We start from the raw sequence: 22,730 nt of genomic DNA on the forward strand, positions 1-22,730 counted from the left end.
TATCACTGAGCCTGGTTGGTTTTGGAGTGGGGTTGGTAAAGTGCTTCTATGGAAATAGGAGGATACCATGGTCTATAGAGTAAGGGCTCTTCCTGTGAAAACATCTTGAGAGTCACTTTACCTTTGGTATGATGATATTTGAACTACAGACAAATTGAATGGAACGCCGGATCTTATTTATCTCAACACCAGCCCAAAGGATTTCAATCTGCTCTTACAGGTAGATCATACAGGACTTGGGAACTGGTGTTGCAGTGCAGCTGAACAGAAGGCGATTCTGGTTTCCCAACCTCAACTCTCTTAACAATGTCAAATTCCACGTGTCTTTGTCACTGACCTTTCACTAGCAGAAGCAATGCAGGGCTGCAGAAGCAATGCAGGGCTACAGAATAATGCTGGTTATCTATTTATGTGCATATAAAAATGTTGCCTGGTTTCTTCTACATTTTTCTTTATAATACAAAAGTTCTATAGCAATGACACAGGAGTCCCCAGCTCAAGATAGGGAAGGAGTGCCTTAGGTCAGAAGGTGTGATATTTTTAGCAAACTGCTCTCTTGAACAGAATAGCTATAACTGACCTTCTCTGGGCATCCAAATGATACAATAGACCTGACCATGGCTGTCTCCACCTCAAAGTTTGGTTGCTGTGTTTTACCATCGTAGTCTTTATGGAACATGTTTTCCAATTGACAGACCCTTAGGTCTCAACTGTCTGTAGTTGTCTCAGCTGCTCTAATGTAGCCAGCGATTCTGAGTTCTGGTTCCCATTCGCTGTTCCACCTGGTAAAGACTTTCTTGAACTGGACCTGTGGGAACAAAAGGCAAGAATGGCAGTACCTTACGTTTATTTACCTTGCAGTGAAGCAGAAGAGGAGTCTTGGTGGGACCTTCAGCATTTCCAAGAGACAGAGACAAAGAATGTTTAAACCATTGCTTCTGGAGATGGGTAAATTTCTCCCTGGCTTGGCTAATGGACAGAACTGAGCCATTTTCATAAGTAGTCTGTTTTGACTAAACTATAAGTGTTCATAACAAACGTTTGTTGTTTCAATTGATTGTTTTTTAAGGTCCATTTGTGCATCACAGAAGCTACGCTGAGTCATAGATTTTTGCATAATGCCCACAATGGCCTCAGGGCACCTTGCTGTAGCTCTAATTGGAGCTCCGCACATAGCCACAGGCACAAATAACCTTATCTATTCCACGAAGCTCACACTGAATGTGTGATGTCAAGTCTTTTAGAAAAAAAATCTTTCCCACAATTTTCTGGCAACTTCATGATTGAAACAGAGGGGTCAGTTGTTCCATTGATATAGATCTGTAAACTCCCTGTTAGTTCAAGTAGATTGCACACAAATATAATCAAAAGGACCTTGGATGCTACATGAAAAATAAATGTCAACGTGACGCTCAGACTTCAGGGTTCAAAGCAATGGAGCGCTGACACTGTGACAATGTTCTATTACAGGAACTTTGTACTCGAGGTTTTATCAGATGGACGCTGGTGCAGCAGAGTGACTCACTCTGCCATTCTCAGTTGGCTGAACTCCAGTGGCCCAGAAAATAGATCTACAGGGTCTAAGTCTGCCGTAACTGAGAGGACATGGCCCCTTTTGCATCCCAGCCAGGCCTATGTTAGCTTAGCCCTGAAGCCACCCTTTAACATAGCAGCTCTCGGGCTGGAGTTCTGATTTTCATCTTTATAAGTGAAAGGAAAAGGCATCCAGGGCTTTTAGTAGTTGCCATTGATTCCATTTGGCATCATTATGGATGGAGAGCCAGGAGCCATTTGCAGCCTGAACAATGACACAGCAGCTTCCCTATTTCCCTGACTCCAGCAATGACTTACAGAGGGAGCAGCTTGGCTATACTCATCTGTATGCGTGTAATTTCCTGGAATCAAATGCCCTCCCTCTGCAATTAAAATGTCCTGTGTTTCTATATTTCTGTCCATTTAATGATTGGACAGTATAATGCTACACACATAAATGCAACAAGAGTCCCACTTACTTCACTTCCTCATATTTTTTGCCTCGATAGAAGTTGCTCTTTTTCATCAGATACAGTAGCACCACGTCACAGAAGAAAGCCCCCTGCAAAATATTGTAGGCAGCACATTAAGCAACTGAAAGCAAATGCATAATCTCCCTGTAAAAATCCCCAAAGCCACTACATTATCCTCCTCCCAATCTCTCCTGAAAACTCACCTGTGCTGTGAAGCCTACAAAATGTTTGACAATGGCTACTCTTAGCCAGTGTACCGTGACTGTTGCTTATTATGGTAATCACGATCCTCCCACTGTCACCTTGTGCTCTCGTTTGCGTATTGCAGCCACCTGTTCTCTCACATTCAGACTGTAAGTTCTTTGAGGTTGGGACTGTCTTTGCCTTATGTGTACACAGCACCTAGCACCTTGGGGTCCTGATTGGCAACTCTAGGCACTACTGCAGAGCAAATAATCATGTCTTCAATCCCAACCTTGCATGTGAAAAGCTTTAGCAAAGCAATTGTTTCCACTTTATGGGGCCAGAATACCCTAGGCTACTAGATATCACTTAATTAGATAGCTCCAGGGCATCTGAGCACCACACAACACCCCTGTGAGGCAGGACAGTGGTATTATCTGTCCCAGTTGTGCAGATGGGAAACTGAGGCATTGAGAAAGTACGTGACTTGCCCAAGGTTCATGTTGGCATGGAAAACACACTGGGTTCACAAACATCAACATCCTCATTTTCTACACATGGACCAGGAATGTAGTGAGATTCTATTTAGCTTTTATTCATTAACACAGCAATATGCCAATTTCCCTCAGGTGGAGTATCTTGCTCAAATTGGTTTCAGACAATGGAACAAACGAGAAAAAAAAGACACCAAGTCACAATTCATAGGAGGCTTATTGTAAAGTTTACTCAGTAATAATAATTCAGTGATAATGGGATTAATCTTGCCTTGTCTAGGCTTTCATACCATAGTCATCACCATGGTATCTGAGCTAAGAGATGTCCGCATATCACAGCTGCTTCCTTGTACCATGTGTTGCATCTCTCAAGTGCAATAGGTCTGATTTGCAGTGGGCACTGGTTAAAGGAGGAAAACTGAAAGTCTATGGCACTGTTTATAAACTAAGCATTTATACTGTGCTCATTACTGCAGTGTCTATTCTCCCTACTGGGGTGCCCACAGCACAAAGTGTATTAACTGATGGCTCCCTTCTAAAGGCACAAACCCAACCAATCAGCCTTTCTAAAGAACGTGACTATTTTTTCAGGCAAACTGTTTATCCTGGAAACATCTCAACCACAGGATTTGGACATGGTTCAGGTTCTGATACTTTTCTTTCATCCCCAAAGAGGATGATACATTTACTTACTGCACCCATAAGCGCGAGTCCTGAGCCCACGTTGATTATCGTTGGAATGATGTTAAATTTACCTGCCTGAAAGAAATATAAAACACTTAGTGCTAGCCGAGCAGTTACCACAAGCTGAACTGATGGCCATAGAGTTACACGTAGGGTAAATTTGGCTCTATGCATGTGTTTGGTTAGCAATACGTGATAGAAGCCACCAGGCAGAGTTACTGAGCATGCTTTGAGACTAGTGCTACATTCTAAGAGGCATGTGTTTGTCTGGTAGCAGCCTGGCCCTGCTTGCCTTCCTGAGCCTGTGACGTCACACCAGACTAGGTCTCTCCTGAATGCTGATCCTCTTTCTCCAGCTCTACTCTCATACTACAGTGGGTATTGGCAGGGAAACCAAATAATAGCTTCCATAGTCCTCGCACTGCTGAACATCACATGGACCAGTTTCCTCAATGAGCATGAGAGGTGTAGAGAGGATCCTGCAGGCTGATATTGACTAATCTATTGATCTTACTTTGAGCAGCCCAGGGCATCCCTTCAGCTTCACTCCAGGCTCTTTTCTTCCCTTTGTGTATCAAGTCAACTTGCTAGTGCCAATGAAACATTGCCTGCCAAGAATCCTGCCCCATCACAAACAAGGGGGTGGTTTCGCCCTAGGGTTGCTCTTCCCCACTCTGGTGGTACCTACCCAACAACAAAAGTCTGACTCCACCCTTGTTTCTTCTAGGACCAGAAATATCCTGGCATAGGCTCCTCACCTTGCCATTCACCATCACATCAAAGCGTATTCCGTAGGCTTTTATCAGTGTCCTGTACTCAACTCCTTCAGCATCCCTGTAATATTTGGCAAATCTAGAAAGCAAAGAATGCAAGAACATTGATTTTAACCCAGTCCCCTGCCTCCCTCATGTAAGAACAAGTTTGAATTCACCCTCTCTGTTCAAACCTAGGTATATTTCTCTTTAAAAATCCGGGGTATATTTGATTAACAAGCATGACCTTGTCCTAAACTTGAGGTCTCAGAGGAGCATGTGGATGGGTTCTGTATCAGCCAGTTCTTGACATGTTTCATTTCTAGCCTTAGCCAGACTAATGGGAAAGCCTGTCTTGCTGGGTAGCTCTAAGCCCACTGAAATCACTGTAATGGCCTCAGCGTACATTTCCTTATCATTAGAGTGGGAAATTGGAAGGTAAAAACCCTACACCTGTTCGATGTCATGACTGGAACCCATGGATCACTCTCAGTGGCTGGCTGACCCTGGTGGGGGTGATGATGCAGGAGCAGTGCTTAATGCAGAATATGAAAGACTCAGCAAAACTCATAGACAATCTTTGTAATTCTAGATTAGGAATCACTGCAAATACATCAAGAATTCGGTGTCTGCGGTGTGTGGAGGGTACTAGCTTTGCAGAGAGAGAGAGAGAGAGAGAGAGAGTGTGTGTGTGTGTGTGTGTGTGTGTAAGTAAACCGTGATGAACATTTTAAAAGGCTGTATACCGGAGAACCGGCATAGGCGCAGGTGAAATAGTTAGCCAGGAATAGTTAGGAACAGAATCTGATTTAACCTATGAGCTGATACTGTTACAGTGGCATTTTCAAGGGCCCCTGTGCCTGAGAATTACACAGTGGTACCCACTCCCATCACTGCCTTTGATTACCTGAAGTTGTATCCAGAGGAGATGGATTTTTCTGCAAACTTGTTATCCAGACGGCTAAAAGAATAGTGAGGGTTGCATTCAGAAGCAGCTTTATCAAGATCACAGTCCCATTCAATCTGAATTCCTATCACACCACCCTTAATGAAAGAGAGACATGTTTTCAGTGTGCTTGTTTGTAGCTTGGCTTGGTTCGTTCATTTTTAAATCATGTCTGCTCCTCTGCTGAGTGTCCCTTGAGGCAGATAAAAGAGGAGAAGTAGGGTCCCCTGGTCCTGAACTCATACTCAGATCAGGATGAGCCAAACTTAGGCAATTGAGGTTAATCATATTTTTCTACAGTCACCCTGGCTCTTCCCATGCTGGGCATCTGGAGATAGTTTCACTGAGAGCTTCCTCACAGTGCCCTGACACCAACCCCACCCCCACCTAGAAGGACCCCCTATCTGTACTCTCTGTTGTAATGAGGATTTTCATGCCCAGGGTGTTCATTAAGTTCCTATTAGCTGACGTGTTCACTTTAGCAAAATGGATATTTGTTCACTAAGGGTAAAATTCTGCCCTGTGCAGAGAGCCAGCATGAGGTCTGTGTAGCACTTAACCCTAACTGTGCGGGGACTTGAGAGGGGCTTAGGTCTTGTGCTGGCTCCTCTGTACAGGGGTGAATTTCACCCTAAGCACCAACAGTAAAATATTCTGTATTTCTTTGGACTTGGAAGCACCAGTCAATGGGGTATTCATGAAAGCTACATTCCCTTTAGGGAGTATAGTTAAATGTAGTCCTTCAAGGGACCTGAACAAGAGCTCTGTGTAACTCAAAAGCTTGTCCCTTTCACCAACCGGAGTTGGTCCAATAAAAGATATCACCTCACCCACCTTGTCCTTCAAGGGACACTGTTAAAGCTGGCTGGAGCAGGGATGGTGACATTTTAACATGCAAGGTCCAGGAGTTCTTTACATAGACCCAAAACTGACATTTCAACAATGTTTTAAAAAAAAATCCTGTGAGCAACTCATGCGCAGCCCTACAGTAACAAACCAGGGTGCTCAGCCAGACATGTACAAGGTACCCTGCAGTAACGCAGAATTGGGCAGGTGGAAATACTTCAGTTCCATGGGGTTATTATAGGCAAGAGACAAGATGATTTTAAAGCTCAATGACCTGCCATAGTTCTGGAAATGAGAAGTCCTCGTGAGGGGAAGGGGAAGAGTTTTGGTCACTGGAAGGATTATCAGCTTTTCCAGAGAGGAATGTTTGTTTAGCTGGTGCGGTGTATGGGAGAATAAGGAAGGTTCATACCTCAGATGCCATGTCCTGAAAGTTGTTCCCAGCCCAGCTCACGAGTTTGCCCAGGTGGAATATGGGGCAGTAAAGGTGCTGTGCACTGTAGTGGCAGTGTTTCAGGTAGGAGTCATTATCAGTGTTTAGCACATTAGTCCTGCATATGGGAAACAACAGAACCAGTCTGACCTTTCTCTTTGCCTGCCCTACAGAACGGCCATAGGAAGATTCTCTCCCAAGGCCACAGAGATGAGTCTCCTCTTCAACACCCATCATAATAATCCAATAGGACAGAAAGGGCATTCATGCCACTAACCCTATTATCCTGTGAGCATCTCTGCAGCCACCCCCAATGAATGCATCCTGCTGTGCTTGGATGCAAACAAACCCCGCAAATAGATCCACGCAGGCAGACTTAGACCCATGCAAAACTGATGGCAAGATCAGGCTCTAAAGAAAGATCCATTTAGGCGGTGACTTTCGGAACCATTCCTGGATTGTTCCTTCCGATTTTAAGCAGAGCCGCCCATTGCAATTCTATCTCGTGCTCTCTCTCATAACAACATGCTAGAAATGCACAACTGAAGCTACCCAGAGCGGTGATGTGAAAATGCTCGTTTCGATAGAGGTTTCTGTAAGTAGAGCCACGGCCAATATCTCCTGTTCCTATCTTCACACCCATCCTTACAAGTGGAAAATTGAAAATCAGCATTTTCCACACAACTTGCCCAGGTTATTTCATTTTTACAGCATAATAATTTGGGGTGAAACTGCAAAATGTTCTTATTTTTTACCTAATTGGTGAAAACGCGATCCCCCATCAGCTTCCCCCAGCTTGGGGAGTTGGTTTCTTTCTAAATCAAGGCCCAAGTAGTCCACTCCCCTTTCCCCCCGAATACTGCTGGTTGATGGACATGCTGGGTTTAGATCATGTAGGCTATTAGGTAGGCTGCCAGCCCAGTTGTACTCTAGGTGTGGGAGGGGAATACCCCTATTTTCATATACATGGGCTTGTTATTCAGTTAGATTAATAACAATCCTGTGATGGAAATTATGGGTCATATTCATCCCATTGGTCAGTGCAGTGACAGCTTGGATACACATAGCCAGACAGCTGTCAAAGATTACGTTCCATGACTGACAGTCTAAATCCAGCCACTGTTTGGCTGGGAAGCTCTCGCCAGACTGAAAATCTTCCCCTAAGCTCAAATCCTTCGTTACCTTCCCTGCTCCTACATAGCCAGAAACCAAATACTGTCCTCCGGTTACCAACAGGAAACAGTCACCATCCTAGATAGGAGTGCTCAGATCACATGCCCACATGCATTGAGGAGAAAAACACAGAAGCCATTTGGATTATTGACAAAAGAAAGGTTGCTGAGAGAGAAAGAAACAGAGACAGGCAGACACTTACTTGGAGAATTTAAACTTAGGGAAGCGGATCGAGTTTTTGATATAAACGGTGAAGTTTTCTGCAGTCGCTAAAAGCGGTTTCCTGAAAGAGAGGGGGCAAAGTTCTCTTGGCTTTATAGTCATTGTTCTTCTGCCCATTGTTTAGACATTTAAACGGACATGTTCATGTAATAAGCAGAATTGGAGTCCAATCCTGCAGAATGCCCCCTGAAGACAGAGAAAGGGCTGCTGCTCCCAGACCCTTGGCTCCTATTGAGAAGCAGTTCTGTTCCACACTCTTCCCCTTTGGCCAGCCTCCCTCAGTTGTCGTGTTTTGTCAGTGAGTTGTTTGAGAAAAGGGCAGTGTTAGAGGGAGTCAGGGAATAGCAAGGGTTGGAAGATGCCCTGCAAGAAGCATGTGCACCATCTTTAGAAGGAGCAAGGTGTGGGCCCCAAGGCACCCTCATGCAGAATTTCCTGCTGCCCTGACACATTTTAAACATAGCAGATGTTTTCTAACCTCGTGCGTTCAAGCCAACGGGAATCTCTGCAAATACAACCCAGCGACTTATCTTCAGTTGCTTGTTAGGAAACAGAAGTCATGCTTCAAAATAAGACAAAAGCCAGGCAACTCATGCTCAGTAACAGTGCAAGAAGGGGAACATACTTGGGCTTGGACTTTTTCTCCACCGGACACCACGCTAATATTTCACACGTCCCATTGGTGTTGCTCCCGACTTTCAAACAGCGGCCAGTCTTGACCCCTGTGGGGCAGACAAGGTCATGGAAAAGGTCATTCAAGGCTGGCACCTCCCTTTTCCCTGGCCCACTAGGGCAGATTAAATGTTACTTTGTCTTCATTGTAACCCTAAGTCCTCCCAGCTGTGAAATGTTCTCTCCCTGCTTGAACAACTGCTCTGTTGTTGCTTTTCTGAGCAGCCTCAGGGTATCTTGGCAGGGTGACTGTAAACCATTTGGTTTAGCAGAGCTCTGTTTAAATGGGCTGTAAACAAGTCAGTGATCTCAAATAAAGATGGTTGAGAGTGAAGTCACTGCTGCTCCCTCTCAGTTACTGACTGGAGACATCTGGGACCATGACAGTCCCAGCAGCTCAGCATGATATTTGCTTTCATCTCCCAAGAGAACAGCAGTCCAACATGGCACATCCAGGGGTTCCCTTTCTTCCAAGGAGCCCTTGAGCCTTTGTTAATTGCTGACCTCAGTCTCAGGGCTGTTGGGGGGCACTGCTGACCATGCTATAATGCCCGGCTCAGGCTGGGCCTCCTGGTACAGTTGATTCAGTTTGGAAAAGCCAGGTCACTTTGGAATGCAAGAGCTGGGCTGCTGTGAATCATCAACCACCCTTTACAGCACACAGGGAGGAGGAACATCTATGGCTCAGGGCCAACAAGATGTGCAAGGATATGCAGTGACACCCCCACACACCAAAAAACAAACAAACAAAAAAACCTCCTGGGGTTACGGCCCAGACCTAAGGTCACAGTCCCAACTGCTCTGGAGTGCCCAGGGTTCTTGCCCAGGGAGAGCAATGGACACATCCCTTATCTTGCCATCTCCTGTTAAAAAGGGAGTGTTCCCGATATCATGTGTTGCAAATACATTTTCATCTTGTGTTCCTCCTTTGTCCCTCCCCTGCTGTGCACAGACCAAGTGCAGGAAAGCACAAGGACAGAATTACTCATGCTCTATCATTTCCCACTTCGCTTTCCTCAACCAGGCCTCCAAAGAGTTTTTGCTGACTGGCCAGGTCAGTGCCCAGGCCTTGCCACTACTCCAGCACACCTCTCCTCCACAGCTCTTTACCCAGTTACTCATGCCACATGCCTTGGGCAACTCCTCTTGAGCCAGACTCCCAGCCTGCTGCATTCAGAGCCAGAGACATGCTGTGAAATCTCTGCCCTGGGGAGATCCTTGGGGATTCTGCAATACATCTAATGCCAAGCATCAAGAATCCTATTAGGCCCAGTCTAGGTGCCTTAGCCAGCTGACCCTGCCCGGCTGCTGCTACCAATGGTAAAATACATTATTAATGTAATTTATGTCGGCTTTGTGCTCATGAAAAGAGAAGACTAAGAACATTGGTTAGGACCATGTGCGGCACCTGATTTCCCCACAGCTCTGCTGATGCATCTCCATCTTGCAGGACCCCCAGCTTCTAGTCCTGGGTCCACCTCTATGGCCACTTTCTCAAGCTCTCCCAAGGCACTTGAATCCTGACCTACATCCCGCTACTCACGGAGAGACTCCCATAAAGCTCTGCCAAGACACCTCAGTCCTGACTTGCAACATCCCCGTTATTCTGAGACAGGGACTCCCATAAATCTCTCCCTCCTCCTCCAATCATCTTCTCAAGCTAAGTTCTTAAGTGGAGAACTGTCTTCCACAGAAGGCAAGCTCATTGCACAAGAAGTGCAGGGGGATGATCTCATCTCTTACCATTGCCAGCTATCACAGCTTCCCCCGCAGGGCAGTCCCTGTTCTTGCTGCACAGTGCGTCTCGAATGCCAGTACTCTGCAAAGCAGATGATTGCAGCAAGTAAGGCATGTGATAGAAAGCATGATGTGCTTTCACTGGAATGCTCCTCCACATAGAACTTCATGTACCCGCCACCCCAAAAACACTTAGATTTGCATTGTGGGGGTGAAGAACTAAGTGAAAGGGATACGTCTGAACTCATGTCAGCCTCCCAAAATTCACTCAGGCTGGATGAACAAGTTTTTTGATAGGGGAGTAAAATATTACGTTTTTCTTCCTCCTTATCACAGTAATAGGGTGAGACTTTCAAAAAATACCTAAGTCATTTAAAAAGCGACAAAGAGTCCTGTGGCACCTTATAGACTAACAGACGTCTGTTAGTCTATAAGGTGCCACAGGACTCTGTCGCTTTTTACAGATCCAGAATAACACGGCTACCCCTCTGATACTAAGTCATTTAGAAACTTGAGTCCCTTGTTCTCCTAGGTCATGTAGGTGCTTTAGGAAATCCCTAAATTCTCTCTGGCATACTTCCATGAGGATTACAAGAATGATTTCAGTAGGGTAATTAGGTCACCCTTACAAAGAGCCACCGAGTTCATCCCTTATGCAGTGGGGATAACATATAAAATATCATTGTCCTGGGGGAAATTTATAGTTTAACAAATGGGTGTGCATGCTAGCACTCAAGAGCAGCCCTGCAGTAACAAACCAGTAATGTACCCAGGGACTGGGTCTCTCTATCATGTTATTTTTTATGCCATGCCAATCACTAGCATCTGAACAATTGTGAGAGAGAAAAATGAGAGAAAAACAGATTGCACTCCCTGGCTCCCACAGGTCTCTAAAAACAAGCAGGAGGAAACAAACTATTATTAAGATGATGGGATAACGCCACCTTTGCTTTAATCTAAAAACTTTCTCACTCTGAAATAAAGCAGACACATCCTGTTTGGCCTGGTCCACACTAACCCCCAACTTCGAACTAAGATACGCAACTTCAGCTACGTTATTCACGTAGCTGACGTCGAACTATCTTAGTTCAAACTTACCGCGGGTCCAGACGCGGCAGGCAGGCTCCCCCATCGACTCCGCGTACTCCTCTCGCGGAGCAGGAGTACCGGCGTCGATGGCGAGCACTTCCGGGATCGATCCGGGATCGATTTATCGCGTCTAGACAAGACGCGATAAATCGATCCCAGAAGATCGATTGCTTACCGCCGGACCCGGAGGTAAGTATAGACGTACCCTTAGATTGGACACATTCTTATTCCTCTTCCATCTCTGCATGCTGTGCTAGCCTGGCCACTTGAGGGCAGTGTTGTTTTACCCAACTAAGCTCTGTTGTCTAGCAGGCCTCCAGAGTGCTTAATTTCAGATGACCTCTTCAGACAGATATGGAGCCCAGCCAGAGGAAATGACCCTCAGCCCTGAGAGCTTGTTACCAACACACTGGCTTTCCCAACTGCCTGATGGGTTAACCACTGCTGGTGTTTGCTACAAAAATTGGCCCAGGATAGGGCAAAGTTAGTAAGGATGCTGGTGAGATGATAAAAATAATGAAGCAAAACATTTCTACATGTTTATGACCGACAGCAGCCCGCCAGCTCAGGCTCTGGGCACTATTGAACTGGGACTCCTCTGAGTCTTTTATGATAGGACTGGAAAGAACTCCTGTTCCTTGCCTAATTTAGGACCCAATCCTGAAAGGTGCTGAGCAGGAGTTAGTGGGAACTGCGGGTGTTCAGCACCTCTCAGGTTGGGGCCTGTAACAGGGGAACTGTCCCCTTTAAGGCTAGCAGGGACCAGGGGTCAGGTAAGTGTTGGGAGAGAGGAAGTGATCTCGGGGAATAATTAGAGTTTGCAGAAAACCCAGGGTACTGTCTCTTGTAGTGTAGGATGGGGACAGGCTCCCCTCTCTCCTAGCCAACCAAGGCAAGCTCTGGGAAAGAGGGCAGTAGACATTGTGCGATGGACACATAGCGGAAGGACTGCTGCCCTCTGCCTGCCCAGCGAGAAAAGGACTGAACTACAAAGCTGGGGGAAGCTGGTTTAAGGCTACAGCACACAGACCCCAGGAGATCGTCTGTGGGTCTCCTGAACAAAGGAGAGGAAGCTTGTTTGAATCAGCACATAGGCCCCAGGAGGAGGGCTGGGGAGTCCAGAATGAAGGAGAAGGGTTGTTGGCCCAACGGGCTAAAGGAGTTTGTATTTGGGAGAAGACTAAATAGATAAGACCTCAGAAAGGGGGATCCTATTTTAAGTATTCCGGCCTGACTGTAAATTATTGTAAAGAACTAATAGGGATATAAGGCTGGGTGCCTGCAGGGTTACCTCACGCCATGAGGGGGTGCTCTGAGACCACCCCTGGCTATGGGCTCGTTCTTCTGGCATTACTGCAAGAGTCTTCTCTACGCAAAACCCAGGATTGTTTCATTTGGACTCCACTTGATCTCCTCATATGACCACTCTCCCTTAGCTAAAAGGTTACCTTTCTCTAATGACCGTACGTTGTTATGGCCTGATTTTCAGTGGTGCTGAGGTCCTGCACTTCTCATTGAAGTCAATGGAGGATGTAAAGTGCTTAGCACCTCTGAAAATAAAGCCAGCTGATTCTACCCTCCCCAAGGCCTAATCCACTTCTTCCCTTGTCGAGTTACTCTTGTACAGGCCTGAGAGAACCCCTGCCTCCCAGCTACGTTCATAGCCTCTCAAGTATTCAAGTTTCTCAACTTTCCTCTTTGTCCATTCCTATCCATATTTGGGGGGGGGGGAGTCAAGGAAGTGGGGGCAGTTCTTCCTACCTCAGGGCACGTGTCCTGCCTTTGGTTTGGGGTCACAATCAGATTTGTCATAACGAAGAAAATGTTTTCACCCTAAAAAAAAAAAAAAAAAAAAAGAAGAAAAGAAAATTTACAAGCCCTTTTTAACTCCTAGGATCTACTTTAAAACATTAGTGCTAATAAGAAACCATCACAGCATATGTGTTGTTTTATAATAATAAAACCTAGTTCTTATCTAGCACTTCTCAGGTGGTAGCGTCTTCAGCTGATCAGGCTTTCCCACTAATCTGATTCAGTCCATAGTTTAGGAGGCTCCTGGTCCTGGAATCCTCACTGGCACAAAGGGCTTGTCTACACTGCCAATTTACAGCACTACAACTTTCTCGCTCAGGGGTGTGAAAAAACACCCCCCCGAGTACAGCAAGTTTCAGCGCAGTAAAGTGCCAGTGTAGACAGCGCACCAGCACTGGGCGCTATTCCCCTCATGGAGGTGGGTTTTTTTAGAGCACTGGGAGAGCTCTCTCCCAGCACTCTGCCGTGACTACACAAGCCACGTTAAAGGCTGCCGCAGCAGCGCTTTAGCATTGCCAGTGTAGACTAGCAAGTAATGCCTTCTACCATCTCCAGGTGATGAGGAGACTCCGTCCCATCCTGGCAGGCAATGACCTGGCCTGTTATACACACCCTGGTCACATCTCATCTGAACTACAGCAATGGGATAGACCTGGGCATGAAGCCTTCTGTGCTTAAGAAATGCCAACTCTCCTCCACTCTATCTACACTAGCGTCCTATAGAACAGCAAGTCAAGGTCCAGGTCTTGGTCCTTATCTTCAAGGTGCTCAATGGCCTGTCTCAATAAGTATGTGTAAAGGAGCCTAAAGCTCCAGGATAAGGACTGTGGTCAACAACTCCGCCACACAGGTAAGGCTCACCTGTGCAGGAGACAGTGCTTCTTTGGGGGCTGGTCCCAGACTGTGGAATGAACGCCCCCAGAACCAAGGACCATCCCAAATTCTCACCACCTCCTGCTCCAAATGCCATCTGCACTTCTCTGACCTGCCTTCTCCAATATAAACTCAGAGCAACAGGCACATAAAAACAAACAATTGCTACCAAAACAAAATGCTCCACTGCACATACAATTCTCCCTGGAGAGAGAGGACGACAGAAAGGCTAAACCATGTGCATCAGATGTTGGTCACATTGCTTAATGCACTACTGGAAAGTGCTCAGACACTATAGTGATGGACGTGGGATAAGAACCTATATAGGATAGAATAGATTTGAATTGCTGCAGTGACATACAGACACAAGCATCCTGGTTCTGTATTATTAATGGCATTGGCGAAATATGCTGGAAGAGATGTTCTATATCCACACCAGGGAGGGGTTCTGATGCACTGTGTTTGCCGATGGAATACACTTTATTTAGTGGAACATTACTTGGCTTTTAAAAATACATTTGGCTCTAACATCACATCCTGTTTTGCTGCATCGATTATTACTGGGGCCAGCAACCAGCAGCATCTGGGGCATTTGGGAGTGGGTTTGAGTGAAATGCATTAACCTTGAACATAATCAAAAGGATAAACCAAAAGCTCTGGAGACCTAGGGAAGCAGCATTTACCAGCTCCGTTCACTCTCCTTTCAAAGTACAGTCCCTTCTTGTGTGCCATATACATTGGCCAAACCAGACAGTCTCTAAGCAAAATAATAAATGGACACAAATCTGACATCAGGAATCATAACATTCAAAAACCAGTGGGAGAACACTTCAACCTCTCTAACCACTCAGTGACAGACTTGAAGGTGGCGATTTTGCAACAAAAAAACTTCAAAAACAGACTCCAAAGAGAGACTGCTGAACTTGAATTAATATGCAAATTAGATACAATTAACTTAGGTTTGAACAGAGACTGGGAATGGTTGGGTCATTACACTAATTGAATCTATTTCCCCATGTTAAAATATCCTCACACCTTCTATGGGTCATCTCGATTATCACTTCAAAGGTTTTTTTTCTCTCTCCTGCTGCTGATAGCTCATCTCAATTGATTGGCCTCTTACAGTTGGTATGGCTACTCCCACCTTTTCATGTTCTCTGTAAGTATAAATATCTTCTTTCTGTGTGTTCCATTCTATGCATCCGAAGAAGTGGGTTGTAGCCCACGAAAGCTTATGCTCAAATAAATTTGTTAGTCTCAAAGGTGCCACAAGGACTCCTGTTCTTTTTGCGGATACAGACTAACACGGCTGCTACTCTGAAACCTGACATAGTAACAGGGCCAGTGGCAAAGCCTGGTGCATGACTCTTGTTGAAAATAACTATCAGTGTCCCTGCCTGGTTCATGCGGATGGGCGTACACACCCGACACCTGGTCCAGTGGGCATGAAAGTCCTGGACACCCCCTAGGGCGGACAGAGTTTCAGGCAGTGCAACCATTTACCACACAGAATCTTATTGCGCGTTTCATGCCGAGCGTCTGACTGGAGGCTGCGTTTTTCACATTAGCAGTGAGATTTGGTTGTAAAGTCCGGGTGGGCTAGTGAGCAGAGCAGAGCACTGGTGCCAAACCTGGGTGAGTACAGACTGGGGCACGAGATGGAAGCTCTTGTTGGCATGCACAACTTCACGGGATAGAAAGGGTAGCAACAGAGGGACTGCAACATGCTGCCAAGCACATTGCTCTCGCTTTACTGTCCTCTGCACTGCCTCAGCGTTTGCTGTCTTGTAAAAGTCCGTCACGGACTGGGAAGGGTCAGACTTTCAGCCCTGTGCCCCCCCCTCCCCTTTTTTTTTTTCTGCACAGGCTTTTGTGCACATGCAACTGACTGTGCAAGCAAAAGTGGACGTGCAAACGGCCACTGGTGAGTGCAAGTCGGACAGCTCCCAACCCAGTCCTCACTTATCCAGTATGTGCACTCACAAGGGTTGCCCCCAAACAGGGGCCAGCCCACATCTGCAGGTACAGCTGGCCAAGGAAATGGGCATGTGTGATACTTGAATTAATCGAGCAAGGAGCCAGGAGGGTTAAACCAGAGCAACTCATATACTCAGCGCCACCATCATCTGATTCCTCTGCCTCCTCCTCTGGGCTTCCCTCTCAGATAGGCACTGCATTTACTCATGCCTGCTCTGTTCAGGTAGAGCCTAATCCAGCATGTTGCTTAAGCATGTGCTTAACTTTAAGCAGGTGAGCAGTCTCAAGTAAGTCAATGGACCACTCACCTGCTTAAATTTAAGCACATGCTTAAATGCTTTGCTGGATCAGCACCCTGGCCTGACATCCATCCAAGGCCGAGAGGAGGCTGGTTGAGCATTTGCTGGAAAGAGCTAAAAGGAGGCACAGAGCTGAGATTCTCTGGTAGCCCCTCTCCTGGGCATTCACAGAGCTACAGGGACTGGCAACTTCATTCCAGTCGCCAATAGTGACCGAGCAGGAATTAGCCCCCAGTCTTTCTAGCTAAAGAAAGTGAGGAATAAAGCAAAGGGGACTCAGCAACAGAGCCGCTGTGCAAACCTGTGGGGGAATGACGTAGTCGGCGACATCCCACAGCCTCTCTCCCAGCTCCGAGGTGTTGGTGAAAGCCACACCCTTCAGCTTGGTGATGACAGAGCTCTGGATGGAGGTGTCCGAGTCCTGGTAGCCTTTCTTGACGACAAATACCCACCTGTGAACAACACAGCAGGCAGCAGCATTAGCCAGGATGGCCAGCCGAATGGACCAATGTGGCAAGTTAGCTAGAGAAGGGTTGTGCCAAGGTAAAGCACAGTTCAAGGGTAAATCAGAATATACAAGTGATACCAAACCCCTCTCAACCACAGCTCCAAATTTAGGTTAAGCCCTTTGATGCAAGTCACCGGTCCAGCAAATCCCCTAATGACCTCAACTCCTAAATGTTTCCAGTGCACCCAAAATACTGTGGCTAACAGAATATGCAGCACTTTCCATCCGTCAATCCCACAGCACTTGCCAAGGGGTCAGAGTATCATTATTCTCATTCTACACATGGGGAAAAGTGAAGGAAGCAACTTGCCCAGCATCACACTAACTCAGTGGCAGAGCTGGCAATACAACCCAGGCCTCCAGACTCCAGCTCCCCTGCTCAGCTGACCATCCACAGCCAGGTCGAGGGGGTGGTATTGCGTATTTGGTAGCATATATAGTCCAAGCCCAGGCAATTCTTACCCAGGCAAAGCTCCCATTGACTTCTGTAGGAATGAGTGAAGGCCCTCGCTCTATCTGTTAGTATCATCCTGCTCTGCTATATACCTGGGATTTACTGACTCCTATTATAGATGACATTTGTTTTGGGAGAGTCATTTTTGGCATCTGGCAGATGTATTTACTGGAGAGACCCACGCAGCCCCCAGGACTCTGCCTGATCACACAGATACACAAGATGCATTTTATAACCTGCCACAAAATTCCAGCCCTGCAGCAGGTCACTGCTAGGGAGATGCAGCCCAGGAAGGTGGGCAGGGATTTTGCTTACAGAAATCCACAGGGAATATTCCCATTATCCTGGAGCCATCACCTCAGCACCAATGCCATCTTCTGAGCAACGCGCGTACCTCGGATGGCTCAGACGCTGCCAGCATGAGGAACAACTTTCAGTGTGTGGCACAGACCTTCCTCAAGAGACTGGGAACATGAGTCCCACCCACCAAGACACTATGTAGCGAACAGGAGTCCTCAGACCCAAGGGACTGGAAGCTGAACCCACACAGCTGAGGAGGGATCACCCCTGCAGCCCTCCTTAGCATGGCCACCCTGGATAGGGGGCCAAAGCCAAAGCTCAAGCCTCACCACCCCAAGCTGGGGCTAGGGAACAAAGCCAAAGCCCAGGGCTTCAGCCCCAGGCAGGGGGCCTGTAGCCTGAGCTCTGCAGCCCAGGGCTGAAGCCCTTGGCTCGGCATCGGCCCCAAGTGGTAGGGCTTGGACTTCGGCCCTGGGCCCCAGCACGTCTAACACTAGCCCTGGTGAACCCATTAAAACAGGGTCGCGAGCCAGCTTGAGAACCCCTGCACTAGGCCCATCACAGTCTTAAACTGCTGTCCCGTCCCCTCTGATTTCGCCTTCCCGAGCTAACGAATCCTCAGCTTTGCAATCTCTCATTGCACACCAGAGCTCTAACTAGCCTCCCTTCCTGATTCCCACCACGACCCAACGGTTTGGGGGGGAATGGAGACATAAAGCCCTTGCAGAACTGAGTGAGGTGCCTGCCAGCTGTCAGTCACCCAGACAATGTATCAGGGAGAACCTCAGGCAAGCTAAATGACCAGGTTACAGACTGCAGGTTTCACTAGGCGGGGAGCAGGCAATGTCTGTAGGAACCCTTGGAATGCACCAAGCACTGAGCATGCCACTGAATGCAGCAAGTGCAAGCAGCTGCCATGAGGGCTGGGGATAGCAACATCACATGCCTAACTCATGCCTGCTTTTAGAGGCAGATTAAGAATAAACCAAGAAAGTCCCCCCGCCCCCCTTGCAAATTCTCAAACTTCCTCGTCTTCCCAAGAAAACCAGCTTTTCGCAGCGTGGACTTGACAGTGACCCAGTTTGAGGCAGGTCTTTAGTTTCCCCCATTCGAATGTGACAGGGCATCCGGTGTGGGCAGATGTGCCCGAGCTCCAGGGCTGCTCATCTGAATGCACACTGATGAATAATCAAATCATCATACTAAAGCCATTGATCACTGTGCCTGAGATGCAAGCCCAGCCTAGCAGCAAAGGGGTTAACACAACAATCACATTCAGTTATATGGTACTACAGAGATGCATGGGGCTATACACACCAATGGGAACAGCCCATTCACCCAGTGTTTTCAATGTCTCCCAGGCAGAAGTCACTTTAGTATCCTCTTTTCTCAGGGGAGGGGGTATCATATCTACAGGATTCCTCCTTTTACAGCTCACACATGCCAGGCTTCTGAGACCCATCCCTGCTCTGCTAACTAACGTACACACAGACAGCAACTGTGCACCTTTCTATAAATAAACCCAAGCGGCAGAGTGACTCTGCTACAGTTATTCAGTTTTGGTGCGGGGTCACTCAAAGGACAAACAGCTAAGCTGGTGTTTTTGGTTGAAGACTCTTACAAATAGTATCCTGGATCATCCTGGGAAGCCCCTGACACTCCAGGAGGAACAGCACATGCATTACACATAATTCATCAGCCTGTTGGGACATGGAGCTTGGTAATTCAGGGCCTGATCCTGTGAGGCGCAAAGCATTGAGTTCAATGAGAGATGAGGGCGCTCAGGATGTTGTAGGACTGGATCCTCTCTGAGCAGTGCTGGAGCCGTCACCATGCCAACCAGTCCTGCTCTGAATCGACATGCATGCCACCTCTCTCCGCATTCCCATCACTGCCCCCTATTCCGGCTTGCTCAGCAAAGGAATTTGCCACTCAGTACTGGCCCGTTTTGCTCTCAGTTCAATCAGACAGCTACTATCACACCCAGAATCCTGCATTTAATAGAGTCACACGGAGTCAAACCTCACCTGGCACATCCCGAGTGTCAGCAATAACAGCCACAAACACTTCAGCTTCTAATAGAGGTTAGCTACAGTGGCTTGGGACCATAATTACAGAATACTGAAATAGGATATAAATAATACATCGTAAGGCAATAATAACATTTGCTCTATTTTTAAACCTAATGATAATCTTAAATGGTAATGGGGGAGGGGAAAGCTAAGTATTTCTACTGGGGGAATCTAGATATTAGCCTCTTACATTACACAAAATCCCTATTTTGATTAGGAAATTCAAGCATTCATATTCAGGCAGGTAAAGCATTATAGAGCCTGTACATACGGTCCCTCGTAACAGCCAGGGCACCAAGTTCCATTGCGAAGTAACAGTATCATATGCACAGAGTGACCCTGACCGCACTTACCCCACCAGATAAGCCAGGATGGACAGCTGCACCACTCGATAGAGAATTCCCACCTTCTTGTTCTTCGCAATGACATATTTTTCAGTTTTATAATCAAAAAGCGACAGACACAGACCCTTCCAACCGACCTGCCCCATTCTCCCTGCTCACTCTGCATCAATGACAGATCGAAAAAGCAGCACTGGATTATTCACACGTGCTTTGCATTGAAACCTGATCACACCAATCGCTGTAAAAAACTGCCTATCTCCACCCTCCTTCTCAGCTGCTGTCAAGCAAGCAGAAGCACCTTCCTTACAGCCAGCACTGCAGTAACAAGAAAGGGATTCTCACTGACCTCCTAAGCAAAGAATTCACCTGCCCAGGCACAAGTCCCTGATAAATTCTGTCAGCCCCAGAAAGTGCTGGATTCTCTCATTCCTTTCCCCACAATCCAGAAACAATTATCATTAAAACAGACTTAGGGCTGAGCCTTTAAAACCAGAGAGCTGTATTCTCTCTCTCTCAACCTGAGGAGCCAAATCCTAAAGTCCTTGCTTACTTGTATTCAGTCTTTATTCTGGCAAAACTCTCACTGACTTCCTTGGGAGTGTGCTGAAGTCAGGAGAATTTGGCCCATCTGGAATAATCCCAAATCTCACCATGGCAGAAACGCCCTCCCCCAGCACAAAGAGCAATGTAGAAGACTAACCTACAGATTCTATAAACACAACGAGGAGTCCGGTGGTACCTTAAAGACTAACAGATTTTATGATTGTCTGTAGCAAGTGGCTAAACAACTGGAGTTGAAAAACATAAAAATAAATATGGCCAGGTTACAAAACATATTTTTAGAAAAGTAAATAATTTTACTTATATTACAATCAGCACCTTGGGTTACCAAACCAAAGTATTTTAACCAACTGATAGATTTTATTGTACATTTGGTAGGTCAATTATTCGCACTAGTTGGTGAAAATAAACTGGTCAGTGTCTAGTCAATATCATTTTCGAACTGTCTAGAAGAATGTTGCAATACCAGGTTTGCAGACAAGCAGGGGAATGGTTATTTGTTTTTAAAATGGCTGTTTTGGATAGAATAATTTAAAAACAATAATGGAAACGTTTCTATAGGTCTTAGGTTTTAGAAAAGCTTATTTTTCACAAGACTTACATGTTGGTCCAAATGCATACCCTGAAAATGCAATAAAAACTCCCTCAGCAATTCTCTCTCATTCTGTTTTCTCCGGCAGCAGCTATCGCCATTGTCCTGCCCCGAAATAAGATACAAACACGACAATGTGGATGAGTTTCATTTTCCATTTTGGGGTCTTAAGATCCATATACTGTTCTTATACTCTTCCAATTGTTTTTTCCCCATTTGCATGATGTTCTTTTCTATGGCAATGGCTTGAGACGGACCAGATTCTGGTTGTGGTCAAACAAGCAGCCACCAGGGAGGCACACAGTGGAACACCACTCCAACTCTGACCTTGTTTATAAACTGGAAGAACTTGCAGCTGGGGCAGCCTTATAGATCATGAGTGCTGGGAACTCAGGCCAGTCCCAAACTAGTCTCTGCCAGATGTTAACTTTCTGCCTGGTTCTCACTTCACCCTTTTCTGATCAGTCTGTTTAAAGCCAACTTTGGGCCTCAGAGGCACAGCAGCTGGGATAAGAGAGTCTGAGGCTTTCTAGGAGCTCCTGCAACAAGTAACTGACCAAAACAGGGACACTTTTCTGAAGGAGGGAGTTACAGATGGGGAGCAGATTGGTTCTTGAGATGATGGGAGGCAGAGAACATGACGCATGTAAATGGGAGTTGCCACATATTTTCTCTATCTAGGACACTGCTGTGCCCAACATTGGTCCAGAGCTGCAGATCTTGGCAAGGGACCAACACTCATGGCTGAGGCTCCCTCCTTAGTGATTTTTCCTTCTTCACACAATGTGATATTTTTAGGATGGAGAGAGATGGCTGCTCTAAGACTACAGGATGTGCACACTGAAATATAAAACAGGGTGAAAAATAGCAGCATCAAGTGCAGAGTGCTGGTTCTCTCTGGAGAGGACGTTTGGTTGAAATAGAGCACAGAGAAAAATACAAGCGTAATCTGCCAAGGCAGAATTTTCTAAATATAATCCATTGGATTTCTCCTCTAATTCTGCCTGGGGCTTTGCAGTCAGTGCTGTGTAACATAATGAAAATCAGAATCAGGCTGCAAGGTGCCATGGTAATAAAAAAGTAAAAGGATTTTTTTTTAAATCAGAGGTATGAAAATGAAATTTGATAAAATGAACTGCAACCTTTGTCCTTCTAACTAGTGTCGACCCAAATGGGTCATGTCCTTGAATCATGGGGTCTGTAAAGGAAAAGGAGACAGAATCCCAGAGAAACACTGAAAAGGTGTTTGGAGCATTTTTACTTTTTGAATCATTTCTTTTTTTCCTTGTAGTGTTGAACCAACGGGACCAATTCCACCTTGGCTGGCAGAGTGAATTATTTTATCTCATTCCCAGAGGCTCTTGGAAAAGGAGCACCTGGAAATATCTTCTGGCATCTCCATGGAAAGTGAGTGGCAACACGCCAAAAAAACTGGGATTCCATCTCTCCAAGGGGGCACCCAAACCTGCCTGCGAGGGTGGGGAATGGGAGCATATCCAGGAGACAGCCAGGTATTTTCTGTTTGAGTTATCTCCCCAATCCTGCTCTCATTAAACCAAATGACAAAACACCCATTGGCTTCCAAGAGAGCAGAATTGAATCTCAGCTCTGTAGGTTGCTTCCCAGTCTTGTTAATACTCTGGTTTGGTGAAACAATACCTGTGACACAACTATCTCTCACCAACAGCTGTGCTGATACCC

The 22,730-nt window shown here is 46.3% G+C and overlaps 1 protein-coding gene across 1 annotated transcript; it reads right to left on the reverse strand.

Moving 5' to 3' along the window:
- Positions 1–619: 619 nt before the first annotated feature.
- P2RX5 (purinergic receptor P2X 5) lies at positions 620–20,022 on the reverse strand. The gene is made up of 12 exons (XM_024211209.2): positions 19,886–20,022; positions 16,500–16,650; positions 12,999–13,070; positions 10,155–10,230; positions 8,365–8,461; positions 7,720–7,800; positions 6,324–6,462; positions 5,027–5,163; positions 4,126–4,219; positions 3,377–3,442; positions 2,013–2,095; positions 620–808 (listed from the first exon to the last, which is right to left on the reverse strand). The coding sequence occupies exons 1-12, from the start codon at positions 20,020–20,022 to the stop codon at positions 700–702; spliced, it is 1,242 nt and encodes a 413-aa protein (XP_024066977.1). The 3' UTR covers positions 620–699.
- Positions 20,023–22,730: the final 2,708 nt, after the last annotated feature.

The sequence above is a fragment of the Terrapene carolina genome, unplaced genomic scaffold (genome assembly GCF_002925995.2).
Source record: "Terrapene carolina triunguis isolate 2854851 unplaced genomic scaffold, T_m_triunguis-2.0 Scaffold231, whole genome shotgun sequence".
Lineage (NCBI taxonomy): Eukaryota > Metazoa > Chordata > Testudines > Emydidae > Terrapene > Terrapene triunguis.